An 18,317-nucleotide genomic window follows, 5' to 3' on the forward strand; every position below is an offset into this window, starting at 1 on the left:
ATAATTCAACAGATCTTTGTTTACACTCGAAGGTACGGTAGTTGGCGTGCAGCTTTGACATGCTACGTCATGACGGCCAACGTGATCACGTGGTCGAACAAATAAATACACAGGTCCGCCCCCTGGTGGGCTCGGAACTGTCTCCGCTGTCTAATACGCTAATCTTAGAAATGTTTGACCCCAAAAAAGCCCCACTAATGCAGGGGAACGGTTCGTATCGCATTAGGAAGGGCAGTATATCTGTGATATTGCCTGTTTTATGAATATTTTATGCACCGTCAGAAGGCGTTGAACTGCACAAGAGACAGGGGGTTAGCTCGACGAGCGCTCCAAGCTAGCTAAGAGCTCACTGGTCTCTGGATTCCAGCAGTGTCACGTCTGGAGATTGACAGGAGCGTCCAGAGAATGCCAGGACCATGTTCAAGAATGTTTTTGGTTCCGGGTTTTTGGTGAGAACAGCTCATGTCATCCTTACATGGGTTGTAACGCTAATACTGTTTCTGTACGATACAGGTAAGTCTATCATGATTTTCAAGCAATTAAAGTTAATCTAATTTTTTTTGGACAAAATTTACATTTAATGCATTTCTTGTGTTATGCACTATATCTGTAAATACAAATATGTCTATTTATGATTTAGAATGATTATATTTATTTGGACCTCTTTAGTAATCTTTTGTTTTGATTTCTTGAAACAATTTCCAATCACACAGGCATACAGTGGAGAAAACAAGTATTTGATCCCTTGCTGATTATGAACTGATGCCAACCTAAAAAAAATAAAAATGACAGTCGGTCTAAAAAATCCAGAAATAAACTTTAATAATCTCAAAATGAATACATTTTGAATTCATTGAGGGAAACAAGTATTTGGACCCCTGGTAACCTTTAAACGTCTGAGCTCTGCTCGCTAATCAGGGTTTTACCACAAAGTACTTACTAAGGAGTTTGGCAAGGGGGTTCAAATACTAATTTCCCTCAATGAAACTCAGAAAAATGTATATAAATTAATTAAAGTTGATTTCTTGATTTTCTATCTCTCACTTTTCAAATGAACCTACTATTAGGATGACAGATTACCAGTTTTTTTAATAAGGGTGCACATCTAAAGAAATCAGCAAGGGATCAAATACTTAATTCCTCCACTGTCCACGTGGCATTTTGACATCGATTCTCATGTTAATATCTAGTTTTTATAAACGACAGTTGCACACCAACACTCAACAGCCACAGCTATTTCTATAATCACAATAACGTATATCTTTCTTTTTTATTTTTACTTTTTTTAAGATAATTCTACGGTTTTTACGCCTCCTGACATTTGGAACAAGATTGAAGAAATTAAAAGCCTCTAACTCTAGAAATGACACAACCCAAACAAATCATTTGCAAATAAACTTTTTAACACTTAACAACAAAAACATTTAAATGAATAAAAAAACAAAATAATAGCTGGCCGTTTGTACAACAACCCCAAAAGCTTCTGCGAAGGTCTGGATTCATTGAGGGAAAGTAGATTAGAAGTGCTGTACCTCTAACAAAGTAACCCACACACACATATATGTACACAAACCTCTTGTGCTCATCATGCTGCGTTTTTCTGACAGATCTGAGGAAACAGGAAGAAACGGGTCAGCTCATCCAGCCGGTGGTCTTTGTGTTCCTCGTGCTGGTTTCGGTTCTTCTGTATTTTGCAGTTTCCCTGATGGACCCTGGCTTTATCCTATCTGATAACAGCAACTTGCAGGTAAAATGTCAGTTGAGTGGTGAATGGTATCTTTCTGATATTATTCATTTCGTCATTTTTCTCTGCCTTTTTGGGAAACACAGATGTTATTTATTAATTTACCTGAGAAAAAGCTGTTTTAAAGAATATATAAATGTCTATTTTCCATCCATGACGGTATGTCAGAATCCTTCTCTAATTGTAACTTTGAATATCCAACATCCCAAAATGTCTCGTTATGGTCATTTTTGGTGATGCAGTGAATGAAGACACGAAGGTAGTTGGCGTTAGAGGAGAGGATGCAGAGGGCAGGCTTAGATGGAGGAAGCTGATTCGCTGTGATGATCTCTTAAGGGAAAAGCCAAAAGGAAAAGAATGATTGTTTTTAATGGGATTTAATTAAAAACACATTTCTTAGTCAGGTGTGTCTGCTGAGAGGATCATAGTCTCCACCTGAAAGAGTTGAGCACATTTTGCCTTAAATTATTCTTTTCACATTTTTGTTGGGTTTAGGTCTGGGTTAAAAAAAAAGTCAATTGAATTGGTCTTTATTTTGAAAATTAAACTTTCAAATCCATTTATCAGTTTTCCTTTAAAAAAATACCATTATTTTCAGGCAAAAGCTGCCTTCAGTTAGTTTTTAATGTAGAAAATTAGGCTTTTATTGGTGAAAGTTCTACTTATGTTCACTTTGCATCACTACTTGTGTGTTTTTTATTGCCATAAATTTGAGTTTGAATGGAAATATGAACATTGTGAAGTTTTGAATCAAAATTAAAAGTTTTTAGTATTTTAGCAGGGATGTCCAGCTGGAGGTGTGTTGGAATGCATCTATGTGTCACTGCAGAATGAATTTACCCAGACAATGGAAGTCAGGGTTTGTTTGTTTTTTGAACATGCGCGGTAATTCCAAACTGTCAACCATTACTCCTATGCTGGTTGTTTCGTTCGGTTTTATTTTATAAGAACAGGAGCCAGGTAAATGCTTCAGAGGGTTTGACTTTAGGGTCAAATGTTACATCATGTGTTTTTACATTACAAAAGGAAGGTCAAACAGTCCAATGTAAAGGATGTAAGAAAAGTTTTTTGCTTTCTGTAGTCACCCCCCCCGTACTGTTTCAGTTCACACTGGGGGTAACGGAGGAGCAGCAAGACATGATCCCACCGAGCACTAAATCGCTGCGACAGCGCCGCTGTGGCCACTGCCTGCTGCAGGTTAGCTGGATCCGCCTCTGCACCATGGATCCATGTGGATGCCGGTGGTTCTTGAACGCACACATCTACTTATTTTATGTCATTTCATCTTACTTCTACTATAGATTAGAGAAGCAAAATATGAGATAAAGTAAGAAAAAAAGCAAACAAAAGGCACCACGCTGGGTGCGAGAACCTTGAGAAAAGCTGGAGAAACTGGGAAATATGTTTGTGTGTTGTATAGCTGCAGTTCTTAGCTATGTTATTTTACATTACTGCACAAATGAAAACGGCCAGTGATTCCACCTTACACACAAGTTGTTTTAAATCAACAGTTTGTTACAGAAGTAAACAGCCACACAATAATGTAAATCAGTTAAGGGCTAACAGTGAAATTTAGAGATGCAACGATTCACTTCCCCCAGGATTTGGTTTAAACTTTGTTTTTTTGGGTCACAGTTTGGTTTTGGTTTGATATATGATTTGTGAATTGCAGAATAAAAAACAAAAAATTCAGAAAATTCCTTTTTACATTTGCTAATAAGCGCATAACAATGAAGACAAATCTTTTATTAGGCTTATACTAAGCCTGGTGTCATCAAACAATTAATAATAAATATTTCTTAAATAGGGATTGGAGGTATATCTGTGCCAGTATTGGTATCAGCCAATATTTGCATTATTTGAGTTTATCGATATTAAAAAAATCTACCGAGATTCTTCTGACTGTTTTTAGAAACACTTTATTTTTTAAATATATACTTGTTCCTTATAGAAGTTTATGTTTACAGTCATTGTCAGTAATTGACTGTTTTCAGGTAAGTTATTTTTTAAAGGGATCCATGTTGTTCCTAATAGATCTCTGGCAATGGGGAGTTTATTGTTTACAGTTATGTCCAATATTCCATAAATGGTCTGAATGCTTTCAGATATATTTATATGAACGTTTTAAAGTGATACTTGTTCTTATGAGATCCTTTGCTGTATGTTAAAAAGGTCAAGTACAATGTCATTGTCCAGTAAAAGAAAAGTTGTGCATTTCTAATAAAGAAACAAAAAGGAAAATTTAAACTTTGGGTTACTGTAGATACTCAAGTATCTGCAAATATCAACTATCGGCCAAAGTTTCAGGGGAAATATCGGTTATCGTATCGGCCAGAAAAAAATTTATATATCGGCCCATCCCTATTCTTAAATTTACAGCAATTGTTTGACAGTTTCAATGTAAACATACTGATGGGGACGCTACAAATTGTGGCATCCCTTTTGCTGACCAACTGTAGGATTTTCAGTCCTTGGATTATTGAAATTCAGCAGTTATCCTGCATTTCATCTTTTTACATCAAACTAAAACGGTCATTGGCCTAATTTATCTTAATGTGAAAGAAAAATGATTACATTTATGCAAAAGAGCACAGCTGACACACTGGTGGCAGAAATGTTTTGAGTAAAAAAAAACAAAGAAATCTTGTATAAATCAGCTGCCTGCAATAAGGAGTTTGACATCTTACCAGAAAGTGATGTATAATAAGGCAGTCATGTATTATGTTTAATAATAACAAAGACAAATGTATGTAGATGTAAGAGTGTGATAAACTCACTAATTGATATTACTGTCTTCACACTTTTGTAGGTGTAAAAGCTGAGTTATGTTTAGTCTAATATTGCAGAAATCTACTGAAACGTCTAATAAAACGCCTCTTTCCACTTTATTATGAAGACATCCAGGCTGTCCCCTGACATATTTTAGAGCAAATAGAAGTCCACCTAAACCAGAGGAGAAAAGAATCATTGAATTTTAACTTTACATCCTTTCTTTTGTTCTGAGAAGCAGCCAATGAGGTCCAAGCACTGTCAGGCCTGTCAGCACTGCGTGCGGCGTTACGACCATCACTGCCCCTGGATTGAGAACTGCGTAGGAGAGAGGAACCATCGCTGGTTCGTCCTGTACCTGGCTGTCCAGCTGCTGGTGCTGCTGTGGGGGATGCACATCGCCTGGTGAGTACAAAAGCTTCAGTTGGTCCTCTTTGCTCCCAGGTTGCACCTGACTGTGTTCCTGCTCCTCTCCTCAGGACAGGCTGGAGTCATGCTCACAGCTGGCAGCTGTGGCTGCGCACCAACGGCGTGCTGCTGGCCGTCACCGTGCTTCTGGCTCTGCTCTCGCTCATCGTCCTGCTTCTGCTCGGCTCTCACTTCTACCTGATATCTCTCAACATCACCACGTGGGAGTTCATGTCCCGCCACCGCATATCCTACCTCAAACACTGCGGCGCGGATGAAAACCCTTTTGACCGAGGAACCCTCCAAAACCTGTGGAGCTTCTTCTGTTTGTGGGGCACAGTGGTGTGGGAGCAGGTGTACTTCAGGGAAGAGAGCGATCAGGTGTAAGAAGCTACCATAACTTCCCTTTGACTGGATGGTTAGATCCTAGTGTGCAGTTTACTCTCAGCTAAGCACAGGAGACAACTTTCCGGATCACCGATGGAAGCACATGAAAACCTGCAGCCACAGGTTGCTGCTCCGACTTTAACTACATTCATTTTCCAGTTCAGGAGATTCTTGTGCGAACGTTTGAACTCAGTTCTGGTTTAAAGTTGGCAGGTGAAACTGAAAGCATGACAAAAGCCTGTTTTTTCAAATGCATCTGAAAACAATCCTGATCTATGACTAGGGAACACAGCTACTATAACCGTTCCAATTGTTTCATGTGATGTTTTTAAAATGTAAATTGACCCACAAACCTGGGTGTGCTTTTGTGCAAGTAAGTTTTTGAAACCTCAAGTTTAAAGCGTTTTATTGCCTGAGTTTTTTTTTTCCAACAGTGATGTACAGGATGTTTACTGAAATATTTAACATTTTTATACAATTGTAATATTTTCTTTTAACAATTTCTAGGCAGAGAAATGAACAGAACCATCAGCTTGGAACAAAGACTGCAATACCCAAAAGGTGTTTTCCCCTGTGCAATAGTTTCTGTAAAAGAAAGCAATAAGTGTGTTTGAGATACCAGCTGTTTTAACAACACAAACACAGCCTCTGTTCAGACTATCAGTTCATGTTGTGTACTCCTGAATTTTATGCAATGTTTTTTATTTATTTATATAAAGTTGTGCGAACAATAAACAATTGAGTTTCACTCTTGAAGTTGAGCATTTATTCATTGACATTTAAGATTTAAATATTGGCTTATACTACACAACTCTGAATATTTAGAACAACCAAGGACATGTAAAGGAAAAATGTGTTTACATTACATTCCAACAAAGGTTGAACTAAAATGTCATGTCTTCAGTAGAAAACTTAAGATTTCAAGTATTTACACTTTAATATTCCGGACAGAAAAGCGCTATGGTTGTTTCACAAACAGGTTGCTCAGGTGTAAACATAGTGTTCTTTAGGACAAAAGTAAAAACAGGAGCATTTGCAGGAAGTTAGGTGTAATATGTATGTCAGTAAAACCTTGGGTGTAGATCCCTGAGCTGCAGAAATGTTTGGCTGCAGCTCATCTGATCCAGCAGAAGCGGACAGAGCCCCAGAGGTCAGCTCATGGCGGAGAAGTCAAAGTCTGCAAAGAGTTCTTGCTGCTCACTGGTGAGCGGGCAGGGCGTCCGCGGCAGCGTGAGCACTGGCTTCAGTTGAGTGAATTCCTCATCAAAGTTGCTGACGTCCTGCGGCGCCCGGATGACGGGCTGGAAGGGGGGCTTCAACTTTTTGGCCAACAGAGCATCCCAGTTCATTCCCTGTGGAGGCAGCAGGATGAAAGTGAATGTGCTGCCGGCTTCCGACAGCTTTTGCAGTGTGGGGAGGATTCTATGGAGTCCAATCATGATCAGCTTAACCCTTGTGCTATCTTAGATGACCCCACCTTTACTTTGACGTGTTCTTCCTACCATGACAAAGGTGGATAAAGGTGGATGGATTTCATGTAATCCATGGACACCAGTGAAGATCACAAATCATTAAAGAAAAAAGGTTCAGAGCACTGTCTAGTGGGTCTAAATGACCCAACTCCCAATGTTAAAGTGCCTAGGATAGCACAAGGGTTAAAGAGAATGAAAAATTGGATTCCACCAAACACTAAAACAAAATTGAGTTCCCCAACATTTGATGGATCCTAAAGAAATGTTAATTTGTTGAATTACCCGCATTATGAGGTCATATTTATTGAAAGCCAAAGTTATTCCATTCAAATAAATCTTAATGAGTCAAGTTAAAATTTAACAGAGGACCTCTATCTCTATGCATTTATATTCTTTAAAGTTAATTTTTGTTTTTTAAATTTACAAATTTGTTTTTCAAATTTTCAATAGTTTGAATAATGTGTACGTTCAAGTTTAAAAACAGTTTTCCAATTTTAATATACAATGTCTAAATTTCAAATTGACTGGAAGCTGATCCTGATTTGACCCCATACGACTATCATTATCAATTCATGTTGAAAAATACTTTCTCCAATACTGCATCTTGACTTCTAACTTGCATTGTTCTCATAGTTTGCAAAATACTGATCAAGTTTAATTCAAATAAGGGCCAGTTCCTATTGGTCCTTGCAGGACTCAACAGACAAAATACAGAAAAGCAGTGTTTATTTTCCCACATCTGTAAATGCCTTTTAACTATGAGTTCTGGTAAATCGCCTGTCCGTCCTGGGGGAGGATCCCTCCTTCATGTGGGCACCCCTGAGGTTTCTTCGTTTTTTCCAGAATCCGTTTTTTTAGGAGTTTTTCCTTACCGCGAAGGGGGGGTCTAAGGGCAGGGATGTCCAGTTCAGGGGTTAGTATTTTCTTATTGAATTCTATGTATTCATGATCCTTTTGATTTTATGTTTAACTTTTTCAATTACCAATACGAAGCCCATCGAGATGACTGTTGTGAATTTGGGCTATGCAAATAAAATTGAATTGAATTGAATAGAATTGTGCAAAGGCCTGCCACAAAACCCAGATGCATTGTGGGCAACACACAGAGTGTCACCTTGCTTTACAAGCAGCTTCTAACCTTGTCGTCTGACAAAGTAACCAACACAGATTGATGCAGGATTTCGTTTTACAATCACCTGAAAAAAAGGGTGTCTTTTGATCTCAGAGGCATCCTCTTCTCCCGCTCCCAGTCTCAGAGTGGGATCTTTCTGCAGAAGCTGAAACAATAAAAGCAGCGTTTAGGGCCCACTCAGATACAGAAGAGCCTGAAAAGCGTTCAAGGTTCCTTCCGACTCCAAATCTTTGTTGCCCGTGAGAAATATGATGAAGACTCACCTGCTGGATGAGGGATTGGGCCTCCTTAGAGAGGCTAGCGGGACAGCGCACTTCCTCATTCACAATGCTGTCAAAAATTTCTTCCTCATCATCTCCAGGAAAAGGACACTGAAAAGAAATTATAAATGTTAAATGAAAATCCTCAATTGACAAGTTAAGACCATAATATATGATTATAAATCTCTTTTCTCTGTGATGGATACTGACCTCCCCCAACAGCATCTCATAGATGAGGACGCCGAGCTCCCACCAGTCCACGCAGCGTGTATAGCTGTTATCTATCAGCACCTCTGGAGCCAGAAACTCTGGGGTACCACAGAAGGTGGAGGTGCGATCGCCATGCCCCATTCCTGTTCACATGTTTACTTACATTTTACCCAGGCAGCATGCACCATAACTACATTTTGTCTTAAAAAAGATGATAAAAAAGAAATTGATGTTGCATTTGTAATCTATGTTTTAGTGGCACATCACTGCTCAAAGGATTTTTTTACTCCCCCCCCCCATTTGCTGATTTTTTTTTTATTTAGTCTTTTTTATTAGAAAAAGTAAAAAACAAAATTTCTTTACCTTCTTTACACAAGCCAAAATCTGCGATCTTCACAAAGCCTTCTGCATCCATCAAGAGATTATCCAGCTTGAGATCCCTTGAAGGCACAAACATGCAAACACAGGACACATTATGCTGTCTGCTCCCAACATGCCACTGGAAATGAATAAAAGGCACCATCAGAGGAAGTCACCTGTAGACTATTTTGTTCTGGTGGAGAAACTCCAGACCCAGCAGCACACATGAGGAGTAAAACCTGCAGACAGAAAAGAGTCGATGAACGGCAGCAGTTCTCAAGCCAGATCCTTTGGAGTTCAGGATAGACCGTGCGCTCACAAAGTCTGATTTCGGTTGAAGATGTGGTTGTGAATGTGTTTCATTAGGTCCCCTCCGGATGAGTAGGCCATCACAAAGCACACGTGGTCTGCAGTCTGGAAGCAGCCGTGCAGGTTCACCAGGAACGGATGCTGTGCCTTGTTGATTGCTTCAAAAATCCTTTTCTCGCACATGAGGCTGATCACAAACACACAAGTACATAACATGGAGAGCAGACTTACAAACTTCTTTCTAGGAAAACTAATCCATTCGTTATTATACAGCACATGACTAGAAAGAAAATATAACCAATGAATTGTAATTTACACCATTATTAAAGGGTAAACTTTTGATTGAGTTTAATTTCAGATGAACTGGGACAGAAAATCCAATTTTTTTTTAACAAAACTAGTTCCAGATTAAGTTTTTAAATCATAGAAAATAGTCACAAATAGTAAAAGGAGAACTTGGAGGTGCAATTTTATTTGTCTTTTCAGCCGCCCCCCTCTTTAGGGGGCAAATCACCTGCCTTCTTCTAATCCTCTCTTCTGCATTCTCCTCGCTCACGCCAACCACCCTCATGTCCTCCTCCTCTTCATCCATCAACCTCCTCTTTGGTCATCCTCTAGGCCTTTTTCCCTCTAGCTCCATCCTCAGCATCTTCTTACCTTCTCTTAAATGTGTCCAAACCATTTCAATCTGCTTCCCTGCATTCATCTCCAAAAACATCTACAATGATTTGTTCCTCTGATGGATTCATTCCTGATTCATCCGGGCATCTCCCAAAGAGAACCTCAACATCTTCAGCTCTCCAGCTCTGCCTCCTGCCTCTGCATCAGAGTCTCCTGCTCTCACCACAGTCTTCTACAGCTTTCCTTTCATTCTTGATGACTAGTAGTCACACATCACACCTGAAACCTTCCTCTTCCCATTCCAACCTGCTTCCACATGCCTCTTTTCCTCTTTCCCACACTATGGAGTTAAGGTCCTCAACCTTCTTTTATCCTGTACAGGGCCTTCCTCACTTTACTGATCTTTGCTACTTCCAGCACTAAAGACACCGCTTCCGCTCTGTACTCTCAAGCATTCTCCTCATTCATCAGCTCTGCAAAGTTTTCCTCACACTTGTGGAACCTGTCAACAGATTTTCTTCATCATCCTAACCTGCTGCACATCCTTAAATCCCTGTTTCTCTGCCTCACCTATAGTGTCCACCTCCTTTGTGCCCAATCAGCCATAGAAGTTCTCATCTGCACTTTGTTAGGTCTTCCCCTTGTGTTGCATCTTCCTGTCTTACTGTCCTCTCAGTGTCTAACCTTTTCTCAGATCGCCTTTTCCTCTTAACTCACTCTTGAATTTCTTCATTCCACCACCAGGTGTCTCTATCTACTTTCCTCATTTCTGATGACTCACCAAGAACTTCCCTCTCTGTCTCAGTCTGTCCAATCATTTTGAAAAACCTCTTGATCTTCCAAAGTCAGTTTTAACGCCTCCCTAAAAGCCACACAACATTCTTCCTTTTTCAACTTCCATCAGTTCTGTTCTATCCTCGTCTTCTTCCTCTTCTTCACCACCAGAGTCATCCTCACACAACTATTCTATGCTGTCTGGCTACACCTTACCCAGCCACAATACTCTAGTCATGAATATTTCAGATTACAAAATCCACAAAATGTGTAATCAACTTGTGTGATAACCTTTTTCTGTCACCAACATGTTCTTCAAAGTCTGCTCCAATCACCACTCTTAGGGAAATCCTGGATCTCCTCATCCATATCCAGAATTTCTTCTTCTCCTTAAGCTAACATCTGACTTGGGGGGCATAACCACTGACCACGTTCAACATCACAACTTCAGCCTCCAGCTTTAGACTAACCACCATATCTGACACCTCCAGAACATTTTTAGTCAACTCCTCCTTCAGGATCTCTCCTGCTTTGTTTTTTTTCTTCCATTCATACCATGATAAAAAAGCTTGAAGCTGCTCCAAATCTATAAGGCTTGATCCTTTCCTTTATGGGCTCTTAAATACTCAGTAATACATTTTTCTCATAATGTTTGTAGACATAAATTTTTTGGACGAGTAATTTCATTCCTTAAAAGATCAAAACAGTTTGAGCGTAGGAAAAGTTGACTTAAAATGTCTTCTCGGGTTTAAGTTGCTTGAGCTGAAACCTTTGGCTGAACTGGAGAATCACTCACCTGTCAATTTCATCACGTGTCACTATCTCGCCTTTCTTCAGGGCTTTGATGGCATACAGTTTGCCTGACTTCTTGTACTCCGCTAACAAAACCTTTGCAGAGTTAAACAGAGACATTAATCTTCTTAAACCGTTTATTTTTCACTAAGTGAGAGCAGAGATGCTCAAGATTCATTTTTGACTATTCAAGTGGAGTAATGAGAATTGCATGAGTTGCTGCAATCATCCAGAGTTCCCTCCTTGGTCAATGAGTTTATTATAAACATGCCATCACGTAAAACGCAAGTAAAATGTATTCACTCTGTCATATGTAGTTAATATAACAACCTCAATCCTTTCCAATTACTAGTAACTAGTGAATGCATAAAGTAATGAACCATAAAAAGTAATAAAAACAACCATATCAGGAAAGCAAACGCAGATCCAAATAGTTTAATCAAATATTCAGAGAACATCAGTAATGAGTCAAATATATGATCTGATTAAAAATGTTCTGAAGTGCTGCATTAACTGAATGTCTTTGTTGTGAAATTTGGTTTCATTCCTGCATCCTTTGCATTTTTGCTGTTTTCTTGTTCAGCATTTGTGGGGAGAAACTAGACGCTTAAGTCAAAAATAAAAGCAGTCGAGCCACGAGTCTTTGTCCCAGAATTCATTGGATTGTACTGGAGCGTGCAGCAAAGTTAGCAGAAGTTACTACTCTGCCACAATGTACAAGAAACAAACAGCTTTGAGGAGGAGTGTGATTTTAAAAGACAGGGTGGAAAGTTGCATGTGTACCTTTCCAAAGTGACCTCTGCCAAGGACTGAAAGGCACTGGAAGTCTTCCATCTGAAGTCCAGCATCCTTCCTACAAGACAGAACAGCTGCTTAGGTGGAGAGTGGTTTTCCACACAACATTTTGGCACACAGATCATTTCAAAAGTGACTATTTCAGTGAGAGCTCCAGGTACTTCTACATTAGCTCAGAGAAATAATTACATTTAAAGACTTTTTTTCTGCAGTACTGCCCTACTGCTCTTAAGTGTTTTGTTATTACCTGCCATCATTGTTACCACAGTAACAAATTTGAAGCTGTACAGAGGTCTCAGCATCCTGCCTGCAACTGCAACTAAACTTCAATGAAGGATTAAGACGAATTACTTCAGGAAATCAAACCTTTCCTCCACTGAAAACAGTTCAAATAGGAAAGATTTGTCAGATTAGAATGGAGAATAAAGGAAAACTTTGACGGGGGATTCAATTCAAGTGTGGTCTGCCCGTTCAAAAGAACTCTGTCAAACTTTGGTGGAACAGTTCTAACTATTAATTGGAAATAGTCGAAAATAAAGATTAGACATAAAAAAACGTTTTCATTCAGATATACTTAATATACTGGAATAATATTCAAAACTCTCTGCATTTAAGTGACCTTATTCCCTTGAATTGTTTTAAAGCAAAACTTTCTGAGCTCTTAAAAGAAACATGCACATGTCACCCTTGACCTATCTGTACCAGTTTTAATTAGCCTATTAGTCATTGTCCTACTGTTCATTTCAAGTTTTTTTGCATTTGTATTTTGTAATGTATTTTTATTTCAGTTGTTTTAACCGTATTTTATTTTGTATTGATGCCCTTTGGCCCAGGTCTCCCTTGAAAAAGAGATTTAGTCTCAATGGAATTTCCTGGTAAAAATAAAATAAAATAAATAAATAAACTTACTCTTGAGAAATACGGACAGAGGGATCTCTCTTTGGCTTCAGCCTTTTACTCAAACTAGGTGACTGTTGAGACAATAGAGGAAGGAAAGACAGAAGCTCAGTGCAGTAGATGGTTTATTTCACACATAACAGAATAAATGGATCATTACATGTCAGAAGGTCAGCTTCACTCACCAGTGAGGAGTCTTTAATGACTTTCATTGAGCGATGAGGAGATCTGTCATTTGGTTCATCACCAAAGTTCAGTTTCACAACAGGAGGTTCTCTGAAAGACGAGAAAACACACATTGATGCGGTCACATTTTACCTGGTTTACACAGTCTTACCCTCTGGAACAGGGCTCTGCAACCTTTAACACTTGAAGAGCCTTTCGGGTCCATTTCTTATTGAAAACAACCCAAAAGGAGCCACATAGTCTGACTTACCCCTCTAGAAAAATAAGAAACTGATTTATATTTGTGTTACTGTTGCTCTAATGATAAATACAAATTTATTGTTTTTTAATGAATTGAAATGTTTAGGTATAAATAAATCAAACAAAGCTAAAATGGCCTTTTTTTCTAAGTATGAAATAGTTTATAACTTTGAATAGAGGTTCACATGACTTCCTTTCAAAATAAAAGACATCCTGTACCGTATAGTAACATCAACGCAAATAAATTTGACTAAAAGTCTTTTTCCTTGAAAATTTTAAGTTCAGTTGCTATGACTTAACTTCAAGATAAGTGACCCTTAAGATAAGTGACATATTTTTCTGCCCATAAGGTGCACTTTAAAATCCTTGAATTTTTCAACCTTTCAATCGGCTTCATAATTCGGCGCCCCCTAGTGTATGAATTCTGGCTGTGCCCTCTGATTTCCATTGGATATTTTGTGGTACACGGCGCTCAAAAACCTGTTAAATGTTTTAGTACGACTTTGGTAAACTATGAAGGTTCACCCCTTGATGGATCTTTGGAGCATTAGGAGTACTGCTGTCAAGAGCCTCAAGAGTCATAGATGCCTAACTGTTTGTGAATGAGTTAAGTTTGACTTATCTGACTGTTTTGTTTCGCTTGATGAACCTTGTAGTCTAAAAAAATACATTCCTTTTATAAAATTACAATTTTTAAAATTTTCTTTAACCGTAGAGCCACATTGGAGGGGTTAAAGAGCCGCACACAGCTCTGGAGCCTCGGGTTCCTCTAAGCGATACAAAGGTTCTGAGCTCAAACAGGCTTTAAATGTTCCAACGATTAAGCTCCAAATGATTTGACACATTTTCCTTGAAATTACAAGCATCATGCAAAATTTTACCACGTCTTGCAAATGATAAACGTATGAAATGAATTCCTGCACGCATTTGTTAGATTTTGAAGCATTTGGAAAAAGCAGAGCAGAGTGTGGGACACTCAGGAATACAGATATAAAGCAGGACGGCACTCTGATCTGGAAATCACTTAGCATGCCCGCTCCTCTACAGGCGTACAAGCTCTCTCTGTTGCTGGAGCCCCTCTTTTAGATGAACAGATCTGATGCATGAACATGAATGAATCATTTCGCCTATGTGTTCATCTTTGTAGAAGCAGCACACCAGACTCTTTTTTTTTTTTTTTGTATAAACAAATAAAAAACTAAATATTCAGAAATAATGTGCGTTTCTCTGAGGCAAATTTCAGCAACAGATATTTACCAAAACATTTGGAGCAGCAGGATGGCAAGAGGAACTGAGCAATAACAACACTGTCATCTTTCAAGAATGTTACAGTACAAAACCGTTTATGTTTGACAAAGTTATCCAAACATGTGAGTTTTGATGGTACTCAGGGTTTCAGAAAAGATGAGAGGAAAACACCATCCCTTTGTGTGTCTACTTTCTGGAAGGGGATTCTGGGTCTCAGCTCCAGACATGTTTCTCACCGGGACTGAACTGCAGTGGGTGATGGAGCTGCCAATGGGGGGCTCATGGGGTCCAACGAGTTGCAAGGAGGAAGAACACTCATCATCAGACGGCCCCATGTGGCAAAATTCATGTTCATCTGGGCGGCACGCATGAAGTTCTTCCCTGTGAGGAAATAAAAGCATCACACTTGAAATTTTATTGTATTGTAAAATTAAACTACCTGTGCCAGAGTGGATTTAAGATCAAAGCATTATCAGACATTATTTACATAATCTCAGCCATAAAATGTGTCATCAATTATACTTCTGATAAAAAGTTTATCTTAGAGCACTTGTGGAAAAAGTGCCTGCTACTTGTTACTAAAGCCCCAATCCGATCATCTTTTGATCCATTTTTTAAATGTTCTCATTGGTATTTTAATTACGATTATGTTGCTTTTTGCCAAAAAATTAAAAACCTGTGTTGTTTTCTAGGACATTGTTTCTGCAGAGCGGCGGGAGTTCATTAGCCCTTGTGCTATCCTAGATGACCCCCCCCTTACTTTGACGTGTTCTCCCTACCATGACAAAGGTGGATAAAGGTGGAAAGATTTCATGTAATCCATGGACACCAGTGAAGATCACAAATCATTGAAGAAAAAAGGTTCAGTGCACTGTCTAGTGGGTCTAGATGACCCAACTCCCAACATTAAATTGCCTAGGATAGCACAAGGGTTACAAATTCACCTCAGAGTTGTGGCCGGGATTGTTAGGATGGAGTAAGTCCGTTCTTACTTCTGTTTATAGTCTCTCCTGCTAGCTTACAGCCCCTCACACCCCATCCTAACAATACCAGTGCAACAAAAATGGCGAGCAATATCGGAGTTATATATCCGTACAGATCTGAGCTAGATTTTAGCAAGCAAGCAAAGACGTGCATGGATCCATTTGTCTTCAAATGGATGCATTTGAATAGAGCAGAGCAGAGCAGAGAGTTTGTGGTTTGCTGTTGTGGCTTCAATGTCGCACCTACAAGCTTTTCTGGACGCCATTTTTTCATCTACTCTTGATTTACAATGACAACTCATAAATGCAGTTTAAGGTTTAATTTTCTGTACATGCGTCCTCCATTAACCCAAAAAATTCCAGAAGATAATGCTAAAAACACCATATTTCATTGGAGTGGGTCTTTAAGGAACAGTTGATGGATGTGTTTCAAAACAAAAAAAACTTGAATCTGCACTCACCTTTAAAAGCTTTTAACAGTTTAAGCTGACCAAAGCAGGGAGAAAAAATACTTCATAGAGACAACATAAACTTGGAATAAAATTCTAGATTTGTTTTGAGGTGCTTTTTGCTGAAAAGAATGACAAAACTCGCCATAGGAGAAATAGACTACACATAAATGCCAACAAGATGAAAGCAAATGTACAGGTAAACTGTCGTGTAAATATTTTTTTTTTTTAAATGTCAAAGACTGGGTGTAAAAGTAACAACCAGTGATGGTATGTGGGTGCATCATGGTTATGATCTTCCCTCCTTGAATCGGGCATTTATTTGAATAGAAATGTATTTTTACTCTCTGAAGAAGATCATAGTTATCAGAGTAATGATGACTTTCATCAGCCTGATTGAAGCTTTTAGCAGCAAATGTTAAAACTTTGATTCTTCATCAGAATAATTATTAAATCAAAGAGTGCTACTGTCTCTCGTTAAAGACCCACTCAGATAGAAATGGTGATTTAAACATGTTCTTGTAGCATTTTTTTCAAGATAGAGGACTGTTATAAAGAAAAATTAAGATTAAAACTGCATTTCTGAGTATTTATTTATTCAAATCTTGATGAAAAAAAGCCTTCTGACAAAGATTGTATATGTGAAGTAAAAAATATGCTGGGTGGGCCACATGTTCCCTGCTCTGCTGCACACGACACATTTATGGCATAATCATGATTAAAACACCACTGGGAACACATTGAAAATGGATTTAAAAAAAAGATCAAATTGGATTTTTAAACCTCTATGATCCAAGCTAACATTTGAGCTACCCTCTACACACAGGGCTCCAGCAGAATTATGGTAATATAACCCAAAATGTGATGTCCACGTAACTGGATACCAGGTCTTAAAAGGTTAAAACTGAAAACAGATTTAAATAAAAAACCAAGTGTTGATTTTACCACTTTGTTTACAGATATTTATCTCCTTAGAAACAGGACACAGTGCGGTTTGAACCAACCTTTTTCTTTGGGGAAAATCCTCCTTTGTCTCTGAAGCTTTGAGCGTCGCTCGATGACAGGATTGATGAAGGTCACCTAAATATTAAGAAAGGTCACTCAGGAACATCACTGATGTACAGGTAGGTTTCTCTAAAGAAGTGCATTTCAATTTGAATACAATTCATTTTCCTTATGCTATAAAATGTTATGCATGCATTAAATTATTATGAAAAAAGATTTGCTTTCATTATTATAAGATTTGATTTCTTTTTTTTTTATATTTTCCTTTATTTGGATGTGCCTCACTTGACTAAAGTTCCAGTGTTGTCAGGAGGTGGAGGTTAAATGTGCGATAGGAGAACATATAAACAACAAAAAAGAACCTCGATGAAGAGGATGCCTTGAGGCTCCAGCTGCAGGCACATGCCATGCCGTCGGTTATCCAGAAAGTCCTCCAGACGCAGGAACTTCACTCCACTCAGTCCTCGCCAGTCCTTCCAGTACACAGCGATTTCAATCTCCCTAGACTGGGTCAGCACACAGAATTCAGACACATTTCTTTGGTATGAAACTACATTTTACATAACTAATTACAAAAGGAAGAATACATACAAAATAAATACAACAATTACTTTAAGGAAAGATTGATAAATGGATTAATCTAAACCAATCCCTAAAAAGAAAATCTACTGAGTTTTAGACACAAGTTGCATTGGAGAGAGGCATCCAGACTGAAGGGGCTAAATGCTCTAAATACAAGTTTAAAGATGACTGGCAAGGGAGCTGGAATGTTTTGACCAAAGCACCAATATTTCACTAAAACTATATAAAAAAATTGTGTCAAGTTAAGAAGAAACACAAAAGGTGTTTGTTATGATTATTTTTTTGGAAGAAGTGTGAGCCACTGACCCGTTCCAGCTCAGTGCTAAAGCTCTGACCCCAGGCATCTTTGCCTTGCTGCCTCCAGTGCGTGCGCCCCACCACTCTGTTGTCCACCTTCAGCACAGCACTGACCTCCGCTGAAAGAGATACGACAGGAAGGAACAGTCTCAGCTGCAATCAGTTACCCATAATGCTGCTTCTAAACAGTTTCTACACCTCAGACAGATTTTTTTTTTAGGCTGTGATTTTGAACTTTAAATTACAGTTTTCTTGTATTTTCTGGAGTCTATTTGTATGCAGTCTCACAATAATTCAGGTTTCTGTCTGAAATCAGAGCTGGCATACATCTGAGACCACCTGTAAGAAGTTCTACAGAATTAAAACTGCATTTGTGACTTAAACAGTTCAAAGCTTT

At 38.7% G+C, this 18,317-nt stretch overlaps 2 protein-coding genes across 2 annotated transcripts in view; one reads left to right on the forward strand and one right to left on the reverse strand.

Moving 5' to 3' along the window:
- zdhhc12 (zinc finger DHHC-type containing 12) lies at positions 1 to 6,056 on the forward strand. Its single transcript, XM_004075065.4, has 5 exons — positions 1 to 513; positions 1,608 to 1,747; positions 2,849 to 2,941; positions 4,752 to 4,918; positions 4,993 to 6,056. The coding sequence occupies exons 1-5, from the start codon at positions 417 to 419 to the stop codon at positions 5,306 to 5,308; spliced, it is 813 nt and encodes a 270-aa protein (XP_004075113.1). The 5' UTR covers positions 1 to 416; the 3' UTR covers positions 5,309 to 6,056.
- Positions 5,698 to 18,317, reverse strand: part of LOC101157143 (serine/threonine-protein kinase N2) — a 25,254-nt gene continuing 12,634 nt past the window's right edge. The window contains exons 8-22 of the mRNA XM_011482014.3: positions 17,930 to 18,039; positions 17,404 to 17,547; positions 17,041 to 17,116; positions 14,841 to 14,985; positions 13,116 to 13,206; positions 12,943 to 13,004; positions 12,022 to 12,091; positions 11,243 to 11,334; positions 9,062 to 9,238; positions 8,919 to 8,981; positions 8,746 to 8,822; positions 8,383 to 8,525; positions 8,176 to 8,283; positions 7,977 to 8,057; positions 5,698 to 6,660 (exon numbers count right to left, since the gene is read on the reverse strand). Of these exons, the coding sequence (XP_011480316.1) occupies positions 6,460 to 6,660; positions 7,977 to 8,057; positions 8,176 to 8,283; positions 8,383 to 8,525; positions 8,746 to 8,822; positions 8,919 to 8,981; positions 9,062 to 9,238; positions 11,243 to 11,334; positions 12,022 to 12,091; positions 12,943 to 13,004; positions 13,116 to 13,206; positions 14,841 to 14,985; positions 17,041 to 17,116; positions 17,404 to 17,547; positions 17,930 to 18,039 (1,640 nt within the window). The 3' untranslated portion in view covers positions 5,698 to 6,459. The remainder of the gene's footprint in view (positions 6,661 to 7,976; positions 8,058 to 8,175; positions 8,284 to 8,382; positions 8,526 to 8,745; positions 8,823 to 8,918; positions 8,982 to 9,061; positions 9,239 to 11,242; positions 11,335 to 12,021; positions 12,092 to 12,942; positions 13,005 to 13,115; positions 13,207 to 14,840; positions 14,986 to 17,040; positions 17,117 to 17,403; positions 17,548 to 17,929; positions 18,040 to 18,317) is intronic.

Source organism: Oryzias latipes, chromosome 12 (assembly GCF_002234675.1).
Source record: "Oryzias latipes chromosome 12, ASM223467v1".
Lineage (NCBI taxonomy): Eukaryota > Metazoa > Chordata > Actinopteri > Beloniformes > Adrianichthyidae > Oryzias > Oryzias latipes.

Coding starts and splice junctions, on each gene's coding strand:
- zdhhc12 (XM_004075065.4), top strand. CDS start 417: ATGTTCAAGAATGTTTTTGGTTCCGGGTTTTTGGTGAGAACAGCTCAT. Junction 514..1,607: donor ACTGTTTCTGTACGATACAG/GTAAGTCTATCA, acceptor TTTTTCTGACAG/ATCTGAGGAAACAGGAAGAA. Junction 4,919..4,992: donor TGGGGGATGCACATCGCCTG/GTGAGTACAAAA, acceptor TCCTCTCCTCAG/GACAGGCTGGAGTCATGCTC.